General features: G+C 38.9%; 2 protein-coding genes across 3 annotated transcripts in view; one reads left to right on the top strand and one right to left on the bottom strand.

Annotated features, from left to right (window-relative positions):
- Positions 1 to 24,625, top strand: part of NT5DC1 (5'-nucleotidase domain containing 1) — a 159,632-nt gene that overhangs the window by 16,410 nt on the left and 118,597 nt on the right. The window lies entirely within an intron of this gene.
- COL10A1 (collagen type X alpha 1 chain) lies at positions 1,011 to 9,027 on the bottom strand. Its single transcript, XM_072855720.1, has 3 exons — positions 8,962 to 9,027; positions 8,126 to 8,279; positions 1,011 to 3,125 (listed from the first exon to the last, which is right to left on the bottom strand). The coding sequence occupies exons 2-3, from the start codon at positions 8,262 to 8,264 to the stop codon at positions 1,231 to 1,233; spliced, it is 2,034 nt and encodes a 677-aa protein (XP_072711821.1). The 5' UTR covers positions 8,265 to 8,279; positions 8,962 to 9,027; the 3' UTR covers positions 1,011 to 1,230.

Raw genomic sequence — 24,625 nt, forward strand, 5'->3', positions numbered from 1 at the left:
ATTAAGCTAAAAATAATAGTTGAGTTGATAAGGTTTTGATGTATACGATACTTTTAAAGTATGTGAATGGTAACTGTCATTGGAAGAAATGTGTGATCAAACTTATGTTTTAGTAATTTATAAGCACTAATTTTACTAAGCTAGTTTACTTTATACCATTAACTTTTCGTAGTGCCATAACAGATTAATGTAATGTCTAATGTTTGTGAGACATGAGTGTATGTAGGTATGGTAAATATTATCATGTCTACTGATGGATTACTGTCATCATCTGATACATTTACCATTTAAGTAAAATATAGTCCCCAGAGTATTGTGTGTTAAAGGCATGAACTGTTAGGGGAAAAACAGTGCAAAGATTGTCTCCAATTTTGGGGTGGTACAGCTGTTGTGATTTTGTGAGTGTCTGCATGCTTGTGAAGATACGCTCTTCTGGATTTGGTGCTGGTTGTTTTACTGTACTCTGAACATTATAGTTTTACAGAATGTTAGGAGCTTAAAAATATTGAACTAGTCTGTTGCTGCAGATTACAAAATGTGCATCAAAGAAAGCTGAGTGGATTTCTAGGCTTCAAATCTGGTTGCTTTTTTATATTGTGAAAGTTTTAGATCTTCAGTAACAGGTAATAGTTCGTAAATTTACCTTTCTGCAAGATAGTTATTCATTAATAAAAGTGGAACTAAATTAAAACTGTGCCATGGTATGCACTATATTAGAGTTGTGTTTTCTTGACTCCTGTTTGATAGCTTAAAGATGAAGCTGACAGATAGCAGACTAATGTTACTGAAGTATATTATCTGTCTGTTGTGATGACCATGCGGTATCTGAGACTTTACTTTGAATAATACCTTCAGTTAATTCAAGTATAGTGAAGTATGATCAAGAGTCCTGGAATGGCTACTTTATGTGTTATGAGAAGTGATAGTTAGAAATTCTGGTTTTCCTTTTTTTTCTTTTTAAAAAAAGACTGGTGCATTATATTAATTCATAAAATTTTAATGTTGCATTCAGTTGGACAATTGATCATCATTTGAAACAAATTTCTTATGACAATTCTCTAAAAACATACAATATTATTCTACTAAGTTTGAACCAATCTCTTCCACCTGCTTACTCCCTCCTCCATTCCTGTTGCAAAATTGAAGTTGCATGACCTAGCGATGAATCGGATCAGTGCCCCGTTAAAATGGTCTGAAGGAGAGTGTCAGGACAGTGTAAGTGGGATGTTGTTAGATATGAGCAAATAGGAAACCTGAGAAAGAAGAGTGAACGTAGTCAGAAGAATAGAGACCATTAGATTCTGAATTGGGCAGTTGGAGCCATACTTGATCGTTTTCCATGAGATCGATGACAGCACTGCCGGAAGCCTGGTCAAGGTATCCTTTCTTGTACTCATCATAAGTGTACATGAGAGGGGAACCATTTTTGTAGAGTGCAACCCAAACATTCGTTCCTTTTGCATGTACATGGTAGGAGAAATAGTACAGTCCAGGGATCCTGCAGGTGAAGATTCCTGTTCTGGGGTCATAGTGTTGCTGCCTATTGTACAAGATTTTATCAAATTTGATGGGGACTGTTGCCCCAGGGTAGGCTTTTGAGAGGATGACACTGAAAGCAGACACTGGCATCCCTGTAAGAGCTTGATTTACTCCTCCTTTCATGAAAGACATTCCTGATAGCTCCCGAGACTCTCCTGCTTTAACATAGCCTTCGGGCATCTGTTGGATTACAGCTTGGCCGGGGGGACCAGGAGGACCTGGGGGGCCTGGCAAGCCAGGCTCTCCATTGTTGCCTTTAGGCCCGGGGGGTCCAGGTGGTCCCATGGGTCCACTTAAGCCTTTCGTAGAAATACCTGCTGGGCCTGGTAGTCCCGGTGCTCCTGGCTCACCTTTCGCACCAGGGGCTCCTGGCAGGCCAGGGGGGCCGATGGGGCCTCTGATCCCAGGTATCCCTGAAGGCCCTCTGGGGCCTGGCTCGCCATTGATCCCTGGCACTCCCTTAACTCCTTGTGGACCCATTGGACCAGGCAAGCCAGGTAGCCCAGCATGGCCAGTGTCGCCTTTTGGACCTGGGAAACCTGGGTGTCCCTTAGGACCAGCAAGACCCTGCTCGCCTGGGTATCCTGGTTTTCCCTGTAATCCCGGTAGACCTCGTTCACCCTTGGCTCCTGGGAATCCCGGGGGGCCTGCAGGGCCCATGTCGCCTTTGGGTCCAGGTAGGCCATTCTCACCGGGCAAGCCTTTGAGTCCTTGAGGGCCCATGTTCCCTGGTGGCCCAGCAGGCCCTGGTTCTCCTGGCATACCAGCCGGGCCTTGGTCTCCTTTAGGTCCTGGAAGGCCAGGAGGACCTTCAGGCCCCCTGTGTCCCTTCATCCCTGGCAATCCTGGCTTTCCAAATCCTGGAAGACCTGGGGATCCAGGCAAGCCTGCAGGTCCGGGGTGTCCCTTGGCTCCAGGGATGCCTGCTGCTCCTGGTGGTCCCATTGGCCCAGGCTTGCCGACACCGGCTTCCCCAGGTTCTCCTGGGGGACCCTGGGGACCTGGGATACCAGCCGCTCCGGGTGCGCCTGGTAGACCTCTGTCACCTTTCATACCTGGCTGACCTGGAAGACCATTTTCGCCAGGCTTCCCTACCCCAGCAGGACCGGGGAGGCCCCGGGGCCCCTGAGGGCCTGGAAGACCCCTGTTACCCGGGCGGCCTGGAATGCCGAATCCATTTTCTCCCTTTTGTCCGTTTATACCAGGGATACCTGGCTCTCCCTTCTCACCGGGGAGGCCCCTCGGCCCTTGAGCTCCTGGAGGGCCTTGTGGTCCTGGCTTGCCAGGAACAGACAGTCCTGCAGGGCCGGGAGTGCCAGGGGGTCCTTGTGGCCCTCTTGCGCCTGGGAGCCCAACAGGTCCAGCTTCTCCTTTCTCACCGTTTAGTCCTCTCTCTCCTGGCTTTCCTGGTAGACCTGGCATGCCTGGCTTTCCAACCGCAGAGAATCCAGGTGGTCCTGGTGGACCAGGGGGGCCTTGGGGACCAGGACTTCCAAACCCTGGCTTTCCTGCAGGACCTGGCTGTCCTCTTGGTCCAATAGGGCCTGGGGGACCAGGGGGTCCTTGTTCACCCCTTATCTGCGCACCTGTGAGAGACAGGAAACCTGGTCAACCAGGGCAGCTACAACAGATTTGCAGACTTGTGGCACGGTGGTGAAATGTGTGAAGGATTAACTTAATTTGAACCTCATAGAAGTCAAGTTTCCAATACTTGTGTTTGGTCACTGAGAACCTGACATTCAGGACAAAAGTGTCTTGGACCTCTTATATGAATAATTAACAAGTGCAAATATGTTGGAGTTGTGTTGTGAGCTACAAGGCCTCTAGAAATTTTTTTGGCTTCAATACGTTTAGGGTCATCAGAGCTTAAAAGATGCTGTGCAAGTAGATGCAAACTATTAAGGAAGAAAAAAAAAAACAGGTGACAGATTTAGCAAGTTATCAGACTTGCATCTTGATGATGAACAAAAGCAGAGAAAGCTTCCTGTGCAGGTGTAACTGCTTTTCTGAAACTACATGGTGCTACATTAAAGTAGTGAGATTTTTGTCCTTTCCCCTCCTCACACTTCCAAAAGTGGGCCATGGCTCTGGGTTTTTTGGTAAACATATGAATGTTATATTTTCAAATACTATCTTAAAGATTTTTGTTTGTCATAAGAATTTCACACAGTGACAAGGTCACAACTGATAATTCATCTTACTGCAGTCAGAATTCTGGCATTGTTTTAGTTTTTTAATAATACTTCATTTTCTTAGTTATCAAAACAGCAGGTGGAGCCACTCAACCAAATGTCAGAAATAGAGGAATAAACAAACAAGCTCACTGCTTAGTTTTCTGTGCACTTTGGGGGAGCTTGCAGCTTCCTGTTGGAATTAGGATGCTGATTTTAGGACATTATAGACAAGATTAACATGGATATTGTGAGACTACTTCAGTAGCTTGCAGCAACTGGCAGCATTATAGAACAAAATACCATACCTACGATGAATGTTAATTTAAGAGGTCATTTTACAAATAAAAACTGAGGGATAGAGGAAGAACCTAGATTCTGTTTTTTATAATGGCAACATATTCTATTTAATGCTTATTTAGAAAAGATTTATAAGATCAACAGTTAGATCAGCTAAGTTTGCATTTCAGTCTCTTATAAAGAGAGCAGTGTGTGTGTATATATATATATATGAAAGTTTATGCGATGACTGTTCTGCTGTCTCTTGGATAATAAATTGCTTTTTCTAATCTGTGGTTAGTCTTGATGAACCAAAAATGAGATGAAGAAAACTATTCTTGTACATATTGTATTTTTAAAAATATGAGAGATGTATATGTGAAATACATTTGATTTTGTTTTGATATTGGATCTGAAAGGTTGCCTTCCCCTGCCAGGGGAATTGTTCTTATCTACCAAGCGTAGAGAGTGCATTTTCTTTTTTGCTGGTGCATAAAATCAGCACAAATGCCTATCACCTTATTTTGCACACCTTCCTATCTCATCCTCCTTAAGACAATGAAAGGGAAGATAGTTGTTAAAATCCTACACATAGGAAGAAAGCAATGTCTGTGATTTATTGACGAACTGAAAATGCAAACACACGTCCTTCTCAGCTGCAAAGGAGATTGTGGAATCTGTGAGTACCAGTGACAAGTCTGGTGCAGTCTTTGGTATCTTACTGATATTGTTGGATTTCTTACTACTGAATTCCCAGATTCAGTAGGGTGCAATTGCAAGTTGCAATTAGTTATATAGGTGACATAAGATATGGCAAATTTTAAGAACTACATCATATGAAAAATAACTTGGAAAAGGCTTAAGCCTGTCAGAATTAACGTTTACCCTGCAGCAGAAGTGACATGTAAATGTTCTTTACACATTACACATTTTCTCTTCACCACAGAGAAGAAAGCTGCCATCAGAGAAAACAGCTTACTCAACTGGAGGACTGAGAATTTATTACATCGGTTCTATCTGTGGATAGAACTTCAAAAACTATATGTTCACATCAGAGAACACAGGCAGGTCAGATCAAAGCCTCAATACAAATACCTAAACAGGTTCCTGAGCTAATGCTGTTTCAGTTGTAAAGCACTAGGGGAAAAATATGAATAGGTTTTTACATCAACTGCATGGAATCCAAAACCAAGCATTTATGTGGGTACTTTGGCAGAAGACAACAGTGACCCCAGCCAGGTCTGCTCTTTCATAACGATAACTCAAGGAACTATGTCCAGGCCTACCAAATGTATTTTGTTCCTTAGCAGTCAGAGTGAGTTTAATTTCTTCAGGGGGGCAACATTCATTTTATTCAGCTTTAAGTAACATGCAGTTATTGCCCTTGATCCAATTTTTTTTTTTTGGTGGCAACTTGCATCAGACTTTAGCTTCAGAGTGCTTCTCTTTCTTGCTTTTTACCATGTTTTAGATGCAACTTTATATCAGTCCCAGGTTCACAAAGTGGTGGGTGCTGCCTTTTTGCTAAGATGCCAAAGGCTTTGTCAGTGCTCATGTTGTTATAGAGATTTTCTGTGAGGAGCTATATTGTTTCAAAGTTGTGCTGCTTTTAGAGTTAAAATATCTGGTAATTGTGCTGTCTAGAGACAATGGTAAGTCCTCTGAGGAAAGGACAGCTGAACACATAAATGAAGTAGGATTTTTACCAGGAAAATTGAAGTAGTGGTTGGCTACTCTTTTATATGTCTTGGCACATATCTTGATGCAAAATGGGTTTACATTCTCTGAGTGCAGTCAAACCCTATTTATGTGTTGAATTAAGTATGAAGACTTTAATATAACAAGCACTGATGAACAGTTAGATTTAATTCAATGATTATCCTCAACTAGGACTTTTCAAAGACTTAAGCCAAAGAGCTACTGGTTTAAAAATTACATCCTGGTGTATTTAAAGAATGGTAACACTAAATACATACAGAAAAGGAAAGTATATTCTAACTGGAGAGCTGTCAAGAATAGATTTTTAAAACTGTTAAAACAGTTTCACCAAACTAAATGAAGCTTTAATAGGTTATAATTGCCAACAGAAATCGTATGATCAATTACATGTTGTTGTGTGTCACCAGTTTGGGCCTAGACTGAAATTTTAGTTCCAGGCTGCTTTTAGACAAAGCTGTACAAAACAAAGAGAATTTACTGGTAACTAAATCTCTAGAAGCCAATGTTTGGTGACCAAATATGAAAAGTAAGCTATAATGAAAAGCATACCGTATGCTACTTGAGCTACTTGCATAGAGAAGAACTCCCTAGACAATAGTTAGACGAATTTGGTTCTGTAGTCTCCTGTTTTATTCTTCCATGATCGTCTCAGACTAGAAATTATGATCTCTAACAGTCTGCCCTCTTTAAACTCTTCTAAAAACTCTCCATAGGATGCTTGTTTTCCAGGCTGAAGAATAGCAGTGGTTTTCTAGTCCTCCATTTTGATGCTTGTTCCCCAAATGAAGATTTGTCAAACAATTTTGAATGACTGGACTCACACGTGTGTAAAAACTGTAGGCTGTTCCTGCTTTTGAGGTCTAGTGTATAGTCTTTGTTACCTTTCCTAAATAGACAGCATTTTATACTCCTCACATGTTGATATAATCATTCTCATTCTAAATATGAAGTTTCATGCACATTAGATTTTGTGTTAGTATATAAAGTGAAATCTTAGTTCAGGACAATTCATTTCCCCCTTTCACCCCACTTCCTGCCTACCCTGCTCTTTCCTCTTTCTTAATTTGCTGCTGGTTTCCTCCTTTCCAAATATTTTCTATAGAGGGGGAAAAAACCCCCAACAGTACAAGAAATAAGTGAAGTAAGTATGGCAGAGGATAACCAAGTAAATATTGTATTTCACTTAAAAATAATATAAATATGTAACTTATTCTGAATAAAGTCATGGAAAAACACTATGAAAAGTTAATGAGGGGAGAGGGAGGAAATGCAACTCTAACCCAGTGGGAATTCCAGTTAGTCAGTCCTCAGAGTAGCTGTTTATGTACATGTACCTAAATTCAATCTGAGAGTGCTGGTAGGATTCCAGAAGGTCCCTGTGCTGAAGGCAAGGGATGAAACTGTGACAGTATTTTGGTACAGCCCAGAAGAACAGTTTGGAGGATAAATTTCCCTGCCATGCTGCTTTCGCTTGGTTCTTACTGCAGAGTGTTCTTGAGCTGCAGCTGGTTAGGGTGAGACCAGGGCTGCACCTTTGGACTTGATGTGTGCTGCTCATGACCATCCAGAGCATAGGATCAGACTAGGGCTATTCTGAAATGAAACCTCCTAAGTGCTATGTCCTGAACAGCAACTATTCTGCTCTCCAGATCCGCTTCTGTTGTGCTACCCTATTTTCTAATGCAGATATAGCCTAAAGTGTCCTTTTTTTGGTGAAGAGAAGCTTATGTGCAAATCCTATTTTCTGAGTCCCTCATTGAGTTTCCTCATTTCTGTCCAAGTATGATTATTACAACTAAAAGTAGATGAGATGCAGCAAAAGTTAAAACAAGTATAAGCTTAAATCACTCATGAAAAAACTGCAGAGGTTTGTTGTATTTTTATGACTATATATCAATTTGGTTTGCTTTTCTAGACTTTAAACAGGTCTTCGTTTGGCCATATGTATCAGATACATATTTAAATTCACACCTAAGGTCTGTTTTGAGTAGAGATAACAGAATTTGTAAAAGATCTTTCTGAATATTGTAGACGACGGGTCTATTGTTAGAAACCCCAGTGTTGAATCAAGAAATTTGAGGATAATTAGCATGTTGTACATAATACAACATTATTGTTTGCATAGTTATTCCCACTACTGAAGATCAGATCTGTAGCTGTGATTTTGTTTCAGCTCTATATGCCTTTAGTGATTATTGTGTAAAAAATCTCTGTGACAAGTGTGCGTCTTTGTGAATAGGAGGCAAAAGCCGGAACCACTGCCAGTTCTTTCTGCAGTGATGACATTATTTTAATAAATCTAAGCTATTAGTGAAAGTTTAATACCAATAGTATAAACAAAGAGCTTTTGTTCATGTATTGACCCACTAGGAATAATTGTGTTAGTTTATTATTAAAAAAAAAAATAGTAAACTTACCTTGACTCTTTACATTGAATGGTAGAAAATGTGGCCCCTTGATGCTGGATTGTTTCTGGTATCTCTCAGAAAAATATCCATCGCTACCATGGACAATGTTCAGACAAAACAGCAGCAGTAAGGATATTTGTAAATGCATGTTTCCAAATCCGTTCTGTGTTAGAAAAGGGAGAAAAAGTTTATTATAAAGAAAAGCTGTTCAGTTCTGTTTCTTGTGCATGAATAAATTACTTTTTCTTAAAGTATTTGTATTAAAAGTAACATTATTTTGTGTTTACTTCCTCCTGCTTTCACTAGTTGTGAAAAATTCTCTAAGAAAGAGGGAATCGGTATTGCTATCACTTTGAATGATAGAGCTCTTGTATAGATAGCTTAGAGGCAATAGTCTCACTCTGAGGAAAAGAATAATTTTAAATGGATACCAGCCTACTTAAAACCACTGTCTTCAGAGACAGTGATTATTTTCCTAGTTACACTAGGGCTCCAAAAGTAAGTTCAGGAGTTGCATATATCAACACCCCTGCAATGAAGAAAAATTTTTTGTGGAAATACATAGACACTTTACCATGACCTGATAAAAGGTCTAATTGCATCTGTCTAATGTTGCAGCAAAGGAAGCATGAAGTCCTGGCTCCTTTAGCATCAGTGGCAAAAATCTCACATTGCCTTGCTTGAAACCAGGCTTTTATCTGTAGTCTTTCAAATAGCCCCAGTGGCAGTGAGGATGCTGTCAGTGGCCCTTGAATATCAACCCCCTTCCATCCCCAACCAGAAAACATGTATCCTGTAGAAGTTACCTTCAAAACCAAATAGAATGAAATGAAATCATAACATACCAAAATGTTGTGGAGCTCCAATGCAGAGTGGTAGAGCAGTGAATCCTCCTCTACTGAGGAGTTCTTCTGCCACTGGTGAGTGAGCAGAAGCTGATGATTTCAAGTGTCACCCTTGAGTATTTATACAATTTCCCCCCTAGCTGGGTGACTTCTGGGCATAAGCTCCTCCCCAGAAATCAGTAAGCAGTAATTATCTGTGTGTATATGTGTGTTTTTTGGGGGTGGGGGAAGCTATTTTGGGCAGTCATCCTAGATCCTGTTAAGTTGTTTTGGTTTTTTTCCTTCTTCCCTTGTATTTCTTATTGTTGATGAAATTGTATTGCTCATAGCTTGTATTTTCTAAAATTTTATGGCCCCTCTGTTTTTAGAACTGAGAAAGGTAACATTGGAAAAAATCATGAACTTGCAAGTAAGGCTGGTAATTTTAAGTGCTTCATTTGGATTTCTCTGTAAGTGGTTTATGGAAAGAACTATACACTTGGAACTTCAGTGAGCTATTACTTTCAGGAGTAAGCCCACTAAAGTCTATCAAGACTACTTTTGTGAGTAATTGTTCATTGGGATAAGAGTGGAGAACTTACAGTCACTTAAGATGTTAATAAGGGAGTTGTGTGAGAACCTGGAGATTACTTTTAAGCAGTTATTGTTTTAGGAGATTGTTGTCTTCACATTATATTTCTAAACTTCTGGTTTGATGCTGGAGGTACAGTACTACATATATGATGTATTCTGCAAGTAGGGTTTCTGTATTATGAATTCTTGAAATGCAAGCTTACCTTACACAATGAGAACTTCATTGTATCTAGTTGTAACAAATGTATTGAAATCCATACTGTTTAAATACGCAAGTGTTATACAGGCTGATGTTTGGGGCTGGTGGGGCTTTTTTGAGCTTTTCTGCATTCAGCAATTAACTTTTTTTAAGGTTTGTTCAGTGAAATGCAGCTATTGCTGTACTTTTACTAGATGCATGTTGTTCCTATTAAATCGTTTCAGTTTAGTAAATGTAAATTATTGCTGCTTTACTGTTGGTGGATCAAACTTGATTACAGTTTATCTCTTTTTTTTTTTTTCCTTCACACTATAGGTTGGTTTTAGCCATTAAGAAAGTTTGTTAAACTAATCTTGCTTAGTAGACTGTATCCACACATTGTGACTTCTTTTTTGAATAAATAATGAAATCTTACAGTGTTTCAGTATCACTTTGATTACTGTTCAGTACTAAATAGGCAGTAATTTTTTGGTCCTTAAGTTGTTGTAACTGAAACTTTCTTATTTTGCCCTTCAATCTTAAATAGAGAATAAACAAACCTTTCTCATTGAGGATGAAAGTGTAGAACTAAATAAATAGTGCGCTTTGCTTTTATCAAATATCCTCAGCAAAAATACCTATATATAAATTATCTGTGTATTAAAACTCCTTTGCCAATTGCAGACTTCTTTGACGTTGTTATGTGGTATTCAGTCTTGTAGGAGTTAGATTTTTGGATGTTTGAAATTCTTTGTTTCCCTTGTACCAAAGATTAGTGGAAAAATAAAGATAAATGATATCTGTGGTGTTATTAAAGGAAACTGAGCATGTGCTACAAGTTTCTGTCGTGATGAAGCAAGCATGTATTTATTTTTCAAGTTAATTTATGCCATTTGTGGAAGCTGTCTGGGGAGCCTTTTGGTGAGGTACAAACAATATCTATGCCGAAGAACATGTATGCATCCTAATACCAGTTGTAGAAATATCGTAATCAGGCAAGGGTCTTAGCATGTTATATTATAGGAATACTCATAACTAACCTGCGTTACTGTGAGTTCTCATGCATGGTAGGTACAGAAGGGACACCTGTTACCTTTCCAACCAAAAGACTGAGCTGGTAGCCCTGAACTGTGTGTCTGTCCTGTGGAATGACAGGTTAACGTGGGCTGAATTTTACCTGCTTTGTGTCTTTGTTTAATTGCACACTCTTCAAGTAACAACTTTTTTGGCTTTTATGTATTATGGCAAATATCCTAGAACACAAGTTACTGTACTGAAAGAGACCAATGGACCATCAAGTCTATTCTGCTTACAATTGTGCTAATACCTTTGCTTACTAGAGGGCTGTATTAATGGGGTGGTTTAAAGACTGCTGCAATCATTTATTTAATGTACTGTCGAACAGTTCTTTTCTTCTATTCTTCTTCCTAGCCATCCTCTAAACAACACGATGTTCCATTTTTGTAAATAAACCTTCCTGCTGCAGAGGTCTTCAGACTGAAGCCTGCTTTCCCCATTAAGCTTGCACGTCCCATCTGGTCAGTGGTTTTCAGAGAATGTTTGCATGTCTGAGATGGCATTTCTACTCCCCCTACGTGCATTCAGTTCTTTTTAATCTTTTGAAGAAGGAAGCTTTGTCCTCAAGTTGTTTGTGTAACTTCTCAAGGTGCTTCATTTAAAAATTATTCTCTATAAATTCAAATGAGAATCTAGTAATCCACTTTTGACAGAGGCAGCAAATGTATGGGCATAGAGTTTATTTCCTCCTTGAAGAAATACAACTTCAGCTCCTTTTTTTGGTTCACATAAATCCAAAAATAGCTTTTGATTTTAAAACATTTAAATATATAGCCCTTAGTGGGAAGTGCGGTTGTTGCTAATTTGACAATATTTGGTTAAGAAAGTTAAGAACAGCAGGCGACAGTTTTATGCACACACAGTTTCATGCTAGTTTCTAGCCTAATTCATAAATACCCCCAAAGCAGGCACACTTATGTTACAAAAGCACCAATAATGTACACTGATATTTGCCCAGCAGCCTCACTTCCTGCCTTGGCTCCTTCTGGCCAGGAAGGTGAATAATCTCTGTGTGTCTCTGTGTAAATAGGGATGATTGTGGGGTTAAAAGGTATATACAGGCAAACGCCTTGTCCTTGTGTTTAACCTGAGCTCCACCCTATTGTGCTATCTTATGCTACTTCTTGGGTTTGAGGTTTTGTTTTTTGTGGGTGTGGGAAATTGAGGTAGAATTGGAGTTCACTTCTTTTGTATGTTTTCCCTGTTGCTGTGGATATTTTTTATTGGTAGAGCATTAACATGCGTTTAGCTCTAAGCACGCATGTGAAAGGCAGGCTTCGGTATATATTTGCACGTACAAATATATATGTGCAGTAGACATACTTGTGTATCCCTATTTACAGTAACAGCATATTTTAAACAAGAAAGGTTATTTCCATACCTGTTTTCAAAGTATAAATGTTCAGACGCTTTCGTATTGTAGCTATGCAGTTAGAAAGTTGTCTTGACTTTCAAATGAAGGTATCTTCACTGCCCCCTGCTCCCCCTGTCCCACTACCCTAAGAGTCAGGAATAATGGTGTGAGACATGGATCCACTGCACCACTCCAGAACGTGCTTTTTAGTTATGTATTGGCTGCTTCTTCCCATGTAAAGGTACTCATGGTAGTATTCCTTCAAAACAGTGATGTAATAGATTAAGTCCTAAGTTTAACTGCAATAAAAAGACTCAAAATAGAGTTTCTCTGGACCATATGAAGTAGGTACTGGAATCAGAGTCTTTAATGCCATTCGCAGCAGTCTGCAGTGTTTCATCGTATTTGCTGACTGATGTTCAGTTTGCTGTTGAATGTTGTTAGAAAGCATGCACTTGCACATGCTTTCCAAAATCCCCTGTTTCTTCAGCATCTTACTCCCACAGAGTGGAAAAACACATGTAAGTGACATGGAAGTGGCACCATGCTTTGGGAAATGGGAACTGACTTTCACCGCTATCCTGCAAGTTACTCGCAAAGGGGCTTGAATGAGTCCCACAATAAGCAACTGCTTATGAGGAAGAAATGTGGAACAGCTTAATTAAGCATAAACTGTAATAAAACAAGCAACAACTCCCCTTCACACACCCTGCTGCCCCCCCCCCCCCAAAAAAAAAAAAAAAAAAAAAAAAAAGAAGCAAAACTCAGAGAAAGGCTGGGCTAGGCCATTGTGGTAGTTGGGAACTGGCAAAATATGTTCCTGATACTGAGGATTTTGTGTGAATATGTTAAGATTTATTGTTTTGACTTAGAGTATGTGATCTTGATTCTGCACCATCTCAGCACAAACCATGTGCTTAGATAGTTTCAAAGAACTGTGAGTTCTCTGAAACTAAAAATTCACAGCTTTAACTCAGAATTTGTCTTATTTTTAATAATTGACTTTTAGTTTTAATCCTGAAATGTTTGTAGTTTATAATTACTTTTTATGTTAAAATATGGTACCCAAAGAACTCGGGGTGGGGGGGTGGGGTACTCCTTTTGTTTGGCTAGGTAATCTCAGTTTTGAAGAAAGAGGCAAGAGTGTCTTGGTGGGAGGTTTTTCTTGTAGTTTAAAAACTAGTCTGAAAAATTTCGAGTAACCTTTTATTGATTATATAAAATCTCAACACTGTTAAGAGGACACAATGGTTTTGCTTCTTATAGCTCAGTATCTATGACAAGTGCTTTCTGATGTTGTCAGTTCCAATTTTGTTACCTGCCTGAAGTAAACTTTGAAGACACTACCCTAATCTGTGATAAGTTTTCCTCTATTAAAGTACTCATACCCAAAACTCATGGTAGCTACCATTTTGCAATGGACTCTCATAGCTGGTAGCACCATCTCTGGTGAAGAAATTCTGCAGTCTCCAATTTTAAGTTCTTGAAGAAAGGCGCTTAGGAATTTCTAAGAGAAGTTTGAAAGCTTGCCATGAAATTAAAGGAGTAACTGGGTTTCCTAGTTTGTGGTGCACTTTATGACACTCTGGAAACTCCTAAATCATCTCAACTCCATGGTTTAAAACCATCCTCTCCCTTTCTGTCACACGATGCTGAAGAGCGTTTGCATGCTCCTGTGATTGCAGCCAGGTAATCCCTCAATGGGAGTGCAGAGGAACAAAGTGTTCCGCTGTACCTTTCTTAATGGGGAAAACTAATACAGACATTTTTCAGCTTCTTACTGCTCACAGTCAAATGCACCCAAAGAAATAGGAAGCAGGAAAATCTGTGAATTCAGTAGCTGTGGGAAGTCTGAGGTTTGTTTGTTTTGTGTTTTGATGTTGTTTCTTTGTTTTGTTTTGTAATCGTTGTTACTTTGTGTTTACATGGAGGGTATTTTCTGTTCCAACACTAGCCACTTGGACTGCATGGGACTAGAAAACATCTTCGTGAAGAAAATGTCTACCTTGCTAATTGCAAAATAAGTAAGATTTCTTTTGAGTTTCAGAATGCATGTTGTCTTTTGTAATTAATAGATGCTTGTTGAGGTAATCTGTGGGTCTGTGCAGTCGTATCTATCTTCATCCTTTGAGATACAATAAACAATCCTTTCTTCAAACAAACAAAACAAAAGAAACTGTGTTACCCCTACAGTCCTGTGTTTGTCTTTTTATAGGTTTAAAGCCCTTGTACTTCTAACACTTGTAATTGTGGTTGAATAAATGTCCTGCTTTCAAGTAGTAATGGAAAGATGGTCTGTATTTATTCTGGCACTGCAAAACTGACTGACTGCTGGCCAGTTTGTTCTGTTCAGCTCAGGTAACTGTTGATCACAAGAACTCTATTTAATATAGCAGTATATTTAAATAGATGACACCCAGTTAAATATTTATAGTTGTATTCTGACTGAGTTAACTTGCAGAGGCACTGAATAACCATGCTGAAACCTCAGGAAAAGATGTGTTCCACATAGGTTGTAGAGAAAGGTTTGAGACTGACATGGATTTATGATTATACATTTCTCAGAGTCAGATAGTATTATTGATTAATGCTTTTTAACAACACTACATTGTTTGTGGCCCCGTTTCATTATGCTTGTGTGAAGATAAGGTAATCTTCACCCATCTTAGAGAATTTATGATACTAGAGTAAAACATACCAAACAGAAGTACTGGTGTTAGGAAAGATGTTTTCCAGTACCTTGGGTATGCTGCTGGCCTGACCTTATTCCTTCCTCATTTTTATTCCTTCTTCCCCTGCCTCTAAAAGTAAAAACAACAAATATTGGTAAAATGAATGCATTAATTTGAAACTCGTATCAGTTGTATGGCTTTAAATGAAAACCAAACAGTTTTCAAGATACTGAAAACACAAAGCTATTTTTATATATTGATACTCATCCTTTCTCCCACAAATGCATTTCTGATTAAGTAGTATAATCACTTATATATTTAAAGTTTGGTTTTTCACTAGATTTGTTTAAAAATGTAAACATGCAGGTGATGGCAGGACTTGCATCTTTCTAATGGAGAGGAAGAACAGAACTATCCAGATAAATTTGTGTACAATTTAGGGGAAAAAAAATTTCAAAGGGCCTGACCACTGAATAGCCTAAGCAAATATGAAAATTTGACTTTGGATTTTGAGGAGGGGGTTCCACAAAACTGTTTCTGGAACTGCTTAAACACAGCCAGGTAAAGAGGTTTCCAGTTCCTTTCACCTGGAGATGCTCATTTTCAGCCTTCTGCCTGATGTTGACTGCACTCTCAGTTGTGTCAATACAATGGTTTATGAAGCTATTCTGTAAGCTGAATTAGTAAGAATTTGATTTGGACTAAAATGCAATCAAACTTTCCTGGGAGCGATGGGAGGAAAGCTTGTTTTCCATAGATCCAGATCATTTCACAGGATGTGTTAAATGATTTTAAACACCTGAAATATATAATTGGTCTTTAAAAATTGCTGCAAGTGTTCTTTCTTTTTTAGTAAGTTCCTGATGATCTGGTTTAAAAACCTGGTATGTGAGAGCAGAAGGAGCATTCACATAAAAACATAAAAATGCTAAATAGTCATATTTTTGGGGGGTTGGTGTATTTTTATGTTTTAATTCATGCTCTAGTTTTCTCTGACTTTTATTGGAGTATTTAATATCTTGTTCTACCTCTGTGCCTGCTGGACTCAAGATTTCTTTCAGACTCCCCTAGACAACAGTGAATAAAGTACAAGCCATGGTAAAAGAAGGGTGGGAACCACCCCTACTTTCCCAAAGGTAAAAAAGTTCAAGCAGCTCCCTCAGGTATTCCATAATTAGGGGAATCTTCCAAATCGTTGGTGAAAAATAGGTGTAACTGAGCTGCTTTTTCAAGAGGACTCGCTGGAGCAGGTAGTCAGCCTGCTGAATAGTCTCATTCATTGACCTTAATACCTGCTGTGGTTTGGACAATTGGCACAGAGTTGTTTTTTAACTTTCATGTTTAAAAACAGGTGCCAAAGGTGGGGAGAAAAAAAAATCCAGACTTTTACAGCCAGAACAAATAAAAGTTGTCTGAGTTCACTTTAAAAATAAGGAATTTGTTTGTTTTTTTTAAGTCTGGTATTTTAAATATTGCTGTTTCCTTTTAATTTATTTAAATTGAAATTTAGGAAAGTTCTGTTGGTGGGTGCATATAAACTTTCTATACTCTCTCCCTTATGCAAAATAAGCTTGAGTCCATGGAGCCTAATTGTTCCTGATGATTATTAATAGGACTGTTTTTAGTTTCACTGAGCTGAGATTGGATTTTTACAAGCATTATATTGTCATAGAGGAGAGTCATCATTACCTGCTTGTAGTAAAGTGCTAATGAATTGGCTGCTTTTATTATTACAGAAAATGCATCAGGGCTGCAAAGTTTTATAGGTGACACCGTATTACCTTACTCAAATCCACAAGCTTCAATGTCTCCTGCATTTCATAAGAGAAAAATTGCATGAATATGAGGGATGATTTTTTTTAAGTACTTTAACTAGTAGGCTCTCACATCCAAAGATTTGAGGATTGAAAGATAGTTACATAAAAGTGGTTCATATGTGGAGCAGGTAATACTTCCCAAACCGCTGATACAAAAAATTACCCCGATACCAGGGAAGGATAGGTACTCCTAAACTTATGACAGACAACCTGACCAAACTGCCAGCTTGTTTCCAGTGGTGATACTTTCTGACCCTGCTGTTACTGTGGTAAATGGTGGAAAAATAAAACCAAAAATTGAACTCCCGCTGGAGGTGATGTTAGATGACTTGTGCACCCATTGATGGTGAGATGTAAGCAAGGATCTCCATGGAGTTAATGGATTAGAGCCTGATGTATTTCTGCTGCATACAGAAGTAAAAGTGAGTAACTTTGCAAGCAGAAATTAAGTGTTTTGGGATTTTGAGTGTGTTACTCTTGGATTTAGGTGTTCAAGTTCCACTGAAGCCATTAAACCTTTCCAGACATTCACAGTAAACTGACTATACCTTTGACTTTGTAATTGTCACAGCTTAAGAATATAGCTATGGAAAGGTAATGGCTGCATCTATTATATGTGGTTAAAGTGCTGTAATGTGAATGTGTTTAAACCTTAATGGATTTACTAAAGATCAGAGAAGTTGAGAGGCAGGGAACTGAATCCACAAATGCTAGGTCCCCATCTGATTCATTAACAAATGAACCATTTTCTTCTGTGTGATCTGTAACTAACAGCCAATTTTTGTTCTTGAAACATTTTCTCTGACAGTAGCTTAGCTAGGTATGTAGATAAAGGTAAAGTTTCTGGGACTCCTTTTGTTAAACAGCTCGTGGTCCATAAGCAAGGAGGAGGCTGCTCTGCTGTCAGGAGCTGCTGCCAATGACATATGCTACAGCAGAAGATGGATACCAGATTTCAAGGAAGATTTTCTGACATGCTGGTATTGCTACAGGTCTGGAGTGGAAGAAGTCTTCCACCAATCTGCAATAACCAGGATAAAGAGTTAGGACCTTGAAATGTGGGTGAGAAAGAGAGTCTTATGGGATAGGAAATGAGATATGGAGGGAAGGAGTCATTTATCTGTGTCACATAGTCCAGATTGTGATGTGGAGTCTGAATTTTGTGGTTATCTCATGCAACATCTTTCTTGAGGAATTCTTGCAGAACCTGTGGGTTTCTTTAGAAACAAAAGATAAAAGAAAAGGAGGGAGGACACTGCAGCTCCTGGTGCTCAGCTAATCTGTTTTCTGATCAAACTTTCATGAACTGGGGAAGACATCTGAGCAGTTCACCATAATAGGTGAATGTAAGCCTATGTAATACACAAGTTCAAGAGAAATAAATGGTGTTTGGGTACAGCCGAGTTGGAAACTAAACTGCCTTAAATGTAGGTGCCTTAACCTGGGCCTGAACCCAGCTTTTCTGGCTGTATGCAGGCTGTTGGACTTTAGTGCTGAAAAGCTGAAGCAGTTTTACTCTACTTAGCAGTCTGGCTGGCAACCTGTGTTGAGCTGCTACAAAACCAGAGGGAAAGGCAGGATAAATGCCTTGTGGTTAGCTTGCACTGTGCTCCAAGCTGTTGTGGAAATGAGCAATCTCCATCTACGACTAGTCTGAGATTGTATACTGTGCATTTGCATCTTAGGCATACTCATGGGTATACTCGTTTTGCTATATATTATACTGTTCTGACTGAGGTTTGAAACTCACTATAGTTTGAGTATGAAACTGCTATAGTTTCATTTCATTTTATTCTCACTACTGAATGGATTTAGTAGGTCTTTACAGTGCTTGAAAGTTAACTTTAGAAAACCTGTGGCAAAGGAATTCTGTTGTCCAAATTGCATCAGTTCCGTGTTTCTGATTAGAGCTTTAAAATGGTATTTTTTTTAAAATGTATTTTGCCTGGCTGGGGAACATATCTAATCATTGCAGCTATAGCACTGAAATATAAGGGCGTTAGAGTTGATCAAGATCTGCAGTGAACATTTACTCCAAATATCTTGGAGTTCTTTACAGATTCACCTCGGACAGAAATGAAGACAGGTGTAACTTAAACAAGTGGCTGTCTTCCCTAGCATATATTCCAGACTATCAAATGGTGCAAAGGTTTGGCCACCCACAAGCTGTAGATTCCAGTTTGAGAGCTAGTATAACTATTTGTCTGCAGAAGAAAAAAAGGTCACATGATCATTAGGAGGGCTTTTTAACATGTAGAAAATAAGAGAGGATGTATGTAAACCCTGAAGGTTCGGAGACAGCTTGCCATGTTACTCTAAATTCTTTTTCAACCAAAAAAAAAGTGGAATCTGTGAAACTAGGGCTAAAATGAATGCTGTTACTTGATATGGTATCTACATTTTGCTTGATACATTTTATTCATGCTAGTGTCATCGCATCGTTTATCATTAAATCTGGTAAAGTCAGTTCAACATTGCCTTATTGCCATTGCATGGCTTACCCAATTAGTATCTGGTTATTCAGTTCTGCACTAGAAACAAGGCAAAATTCTGTCTTTATATTTGCAATCTCATTCTGCATGCTAACTATTTTTTTTTAAAGGTAATTCCCATTTTTTGGATAAGTGAGAAATAGACTTCAGTATTAGAATTAGATGCAGTAGAATCAAAAATGATCCTTATATACAGAAGATCCATCTGCAAATACAGTGTATGTTACAGGAATGAGATTTGGAATTTGGTTTTTGGATTGGAACCCTTTCATTTACCAGCTTGAAATAATTTTATATAAAGCTGATCATCTTTAAACATTCTCCTTTTTTCAGGACCTAAACATAACACTGTTTGTCCATTGAAATATTAAGTCACCAAGAATGTATGTTAGGTCATTCAGAGAGAGCTTATTGTTTCAGAAAATAGACCTCCTGTGTCTATAGACCTATGGTGGGATGTATTTGCTTACCTACATATTAGTAAGTAAAAGTAAAATTAACATTACTAGCGTATTTTCCTCCTGGTTCCTTTTTATACCTGTCTAAATCCAGATCTTTTCTGGTATGTCCTGTGTACATAAATTGTATTGGGTTTCAGAGTTGGATTCCACCTTGGGCTGTGCTGATGACCGCAGGATGTTTATGTGAACTATGCTAAGTTTCTGGCAGACTTCTCCCTCTGAGGCCTTCATGCAGTACTCTGTCCCTGAGACATTCATGTCATTTACAACAGGTTTTTTTGTTTGTTTGTGCACCAATAGTTTGCATGTACTTTAAGGGAAAATATATTTAGGCTAGTCATGTAGGGAGTGTCAACACTGCTAGGAAACTGAGAGCTGGCAGAAGCATGAGCATAATTTCTCTGATATGTGAAATAATCTCTGGACAGCCTTAAAAAATGATTTAATAATAGTATAGGATAGTTTGAACACCTTTTCCAGTTTCTAGGGATCAAAAATGCCAAATAAAGAGAAGACAAACTTTTGCATTGACAAAGGAAGATCTATTTTACAAACTTAATGGAGGTAATGGACATGGTTTTGTCATGTTCCTTCTAAAACTGCTTTGGAATATTTAAACTTCTACTAGATCATCTTTTAGAAGCAGAGAAAGACCTTGCTGTAAAGATTCATATTCTCTAAGAAACCAATCTGTAGTTTCTAGAGAATTTCATTAGAAGCTGTCACAGTGATATTACCTATAAATGTCGCAGTTAGGGCTAAATAGTCTCATAGGAAAGCAGGACCTTGGTCTTTTGAGCATGAAAAGTCAAAAACAGTCATAGAGGTAAAGGATCAGAATATCTATTTTGGTTGAGAGGTGACTTCTGCAACTTTGAGAGTAGAGAGCAGGTTAACATTTCAATATTTTTAAACTGTCTTTTTCCTGAAAGATAGTGTGGGCCGCACTACCATCTGGCTGTTCTGATGGAAAACTGCCTTGGGCTGTTTGTTCAAAGCCCTGGGGGAAGCCTCTCTCCTGAGTTGTTAACATGCTGTCCTTGGAGTTCTTTATTCCTAGGTTACCTGAAGGACCGGGATGACACATCAGATGCATAGATGCACATGCTTTTTTATGTCTAATAGCTGTGGGCAGTTATTTTGAATACTTACATGCATACGACTGAAAAAAAAGTGATAGTTAACAAGACTGCATTTTGTGTTTGTGTTATTTTATGGCCTACATCTAAAGTGTTTAATGAAATGAAACATTTTCTGTCCTCAGTTATACTTATGTTCAGGAAAGGACTGTAGGGCTGTCCAGGTCTCAACAAACAACTTATCACCAAGGACTGATGGCATCTAGTTACATTTAAGATGACTGCACAGTGGCCTGTGAAGTAAAATATTCCTTTTTTTGGCAGTGGGGTCTACGCTGGTTTATGCAAACATGGATCAGGCCTCTGATGGTTTTTAAAGGATACGTATGGCCCAAATCTGTATTTAACAGAAAATGAATTTATAAACAGAGTCTAAGAACCTAGTTCTGAGTTTCTCCAGTCAAGCTTATGGCCCGTCAAAACTTTACCAGCTCCCTGTACGCCTACAGTGCAGCACTTTCCTCTACCTCTGCATTTGTGCCACGTGCCTGGAAGGTACATAAGAAGCATCTCAAGTTTCTGTTCTTGTGCTTGGAGGACAAAGCAGACACGGTTATATTCTGCTACTGCCTCTTCCAAAAGAAACCTAGTCTGTTTTTTTCGGAGAGTGGTCTGTTAAGTGGCTAAGTCGGTGTGAGGTCTCAGGGGCTGAACGTATAGATAGCCTCTAGAGCATTTAGCTGCCAGACTCTAATAACTCTTTATTGTGCAAATGCAATCAGAAATTTGTAATAATTGTATAGAATTTCATGGCAGTGGTGGAATGGATATTTTTCACATTATACCAATATATGACAAATTCCAAACCTATGGAAAGAATGAAGGACTTGAAGCTGCTTTGCAAGATGGTTGTACAGAACCAGGGTAGAGACATTTTTTTCCTAATATTTTTATTAATGAATGGACAAACAGTTTTAAATCTTTCTGAAAAAGCAAAGGCCTGAGGTATAAGAAATTTGAGTTGGAATGGCGAAAATTTGGCAATGTTTTAATTCTCTGAAAACCTAATCTTGGGGAAACCTCACACTTCCCGCTAGAGATGAAGCAAACCATGTTGTAACATCAGGTAGTTATTTTAATGGTTAAGCTCTTTTCTCTTATGCTTTTACAATTCAGGGCACCAGTTTTTTGTTTTGAGGAAACTTACTTTCAGAGTCTTTACTTTTTATTATGATTACTATTAAAGACATAATATTATTATTAAAAGCTGTTTAATCTACAAAAAACTGGTGTTGAAAGTGCTGTGTATTAAGATGAAATTACTATGAATTCAGATGAAATCTTCACAAGAAAAAAAGCCAAGAATACAAATGTTTCATATGTGTCCTTTATAATTCTGTAATTTAAAGCATGATCACTTGTTATCTCTGCATTCTCTCTCCTTACTAATATTTACCTTCCTCTGAGAACCTCTTGCCAAACAGTTCCTAAGAGTAAGAAACTAATGCTTTGGAAAAGTTTAAATTCATGAGTACACCAGCTTCAGGCTTGCCATCTCTTCTCAATGGGATTTCTTCTCCATCCCAATCATTTATGAAGTTTGCATCTGGAGAACTTTTTAAAGATGAGTATTGCAATGTTCCTGGCTCTTTTTGAAGAACAGTATAAAAAACAAGTATAAAAGTATAAAGTAGTATAAAAAACAATGGCAAAGTTGGTAAGAACTGTTTTTTTGAATTCTGTTTTCCCAAGGTCTGGCATTTGTTTTCTTTAGTCTAGTACAGAATGTTTGCTCTGACTTTTCATTATTGTCCTTCAGTATGAGGAATTAGAAATGCTTTCTATATTCTCTGTGTTTTGGAGCTGATTGGACTATTAATCTTGTATCCTCCTATATATATGTATATCAGAATAATCTGTAGAGGACCGTAAGTATGGTTAGGAATATCAATACATCTTTTGGGGTGCATCCCTTTGTGGGGGGTGGGATTGTAAGATGCTTTTGGAAACTGTTTAGTCATTACAGCATGTAAGTACAGAGAAAGGATTAGAGTTTTAAAGCTCTGCACATATGCGTAGGTGATCACTCTTTGGCTTCACCTCTCAAAGTAATCAGAATATAACTATTAGCCTTTTTTCTGTGGTTATTTTTTGGCTTTTTGTTTTGTTGGGTTTTTTCCCCTGCCCTTTATTTCCTCCTGGATATTGTGGTTATGCAGATATTAAGGATTTTCACGATTATACAGACCTCCAGCTTTTCTTAGTGCCCTCATGCCAGGAATCTTGGATGCCAATGGCGCATATATATATATTTATACACGCGCACACACACACACACACACACACACACACATATATATATGACCACTGCTGTTTCAGTGGCAGTAGCTAAAATGGTAAATAAAAGTACAGGTGATCGTATATCAGTGTGCTCGGTTCATACTGTCGTCTTTTAGCTTACTTGGACATAGCCCAAAAGTCCAATGCTGTCCAAAGAGGTTTGGCCTTGCTGCCTGTGTACCGCGAAGTCATGGTGCTCATGTGCAGTAAACACAACGCTTCCAGAAAGTTTTGTTTCATAGGTTAGCTAGGTGTAGATCCTCTCCCAGAGGCCTTGGGATTACTGTGTGTGCTCTGGTCGTCTGGGAAGCCTGAGTTGTCAGACGGGATCTGTAATTCGGAACATTAGGGATACGTTTTACCTCCCCTTCCAGTCAGGAAGGAGCCAGTGTCAGGGGACCAGAGAACAGCAGAGTGGGAGTCGCTCCAAGGGCAGGAGTTATGGCTACTCAGCAATAAATGGTAGAAGCGACTCTAGTTTGGTCAGGTTATGAGAAGGTAAGAAAAGAGGGCATGCTGACAGAATTTTTAGCCCCATACTCATAAAAATAAACTCACTGTTTAGGCCTTAATCAGTTTCTCTAAGCACTGAAGTTCTTAATTCTGAAAACAAAGTGTGGATTAGTTTCTACTGGAAAATATAACACTGAAAGGGATTTGCATAGGTGTGGCTATTGCAAAGGGTGCTATCTCAGATCAGTAAAACTGATCCCTTTAAAAACTGCTGCCTTGTTAGGCACCACACATTTTGACCTGTTTTGTAGGTGCTTGAAGTACTCACAAAATTACCTCCATTTAGGCAGTGAGACATCGAAGCCCATGCCCCAGATAGCCTCAGTCCTAACTGGTGGAGGCAGTTTCATGCTCTGAATACCACTTTTATAGAGGCAACTAATTGCTGTCCTCAGATGAAGCTGGAGATAAGATTTCAGATGCATGCCTTTCTCCAGGTGGCTGACTGAGGCATTCTGGCACTCAATATACAGAAAGTTATAAATCCATCCTTAAGTGTCTTGCTCTGTTTTGTCCATTGTTTAGTGGACTTCAGTACTGAATGCTCTGTAATGCCGGCATCTCTGTTTGCGTCTGTCCCTTAGTGCCCACTGATGATGAATGGCATCCGCTCCCTGTAGGCAGAACCACCCAAAAGGACTAAATCACAGCAGGTGCTGTCCACATTTTAGTCAAACCTTCCTAAAATGTAGTTGTAAGTACCTTCATTGATGGAGGAGGATGAGATCACAGCTGACCACATTTGTATTATAGTTTGTATTTACAACAGTTAGGCAGTGGAAGATGGGGGTTTAATTTTATTTCTTTGGACTTAAGTGTTATGTTCTTTCCCTGTCTGACCCTTCCCTCAGCATCTGCTTATGGCAACTGTTTGAGACAGGACAGTAGAATAGGCAGATGTTTTGATTTGACCCATTTTGGTCACTTCTAAATTCTTAAAGCATGTCTCCTTCCCCAGGATGTTTGCCTAATTTGCATGCTATGGATCGGACCAGATTGGAGGCAACTATTCTATTCTGTTTCTGCTGAAGCTGGATCACTGCTGAAAACCATGAAAGATTCAGAGAGCCAGAAAATGTTTGCTTAACATCGTTTGTACTGCAAACTT

Source organism: Ciconia boyciana, chromosome 3, assembly GCF_034638445.1.
Source record: "Ciconia boyciana chromosome 3, ASM3463844v1, whole genome shotgun sequence".
NCBI lineage: Eukaryota > Metazoa > Chordata > Aves > Ciconiiformes > Ciconiidae > Ciconia > Ciconia boyciana.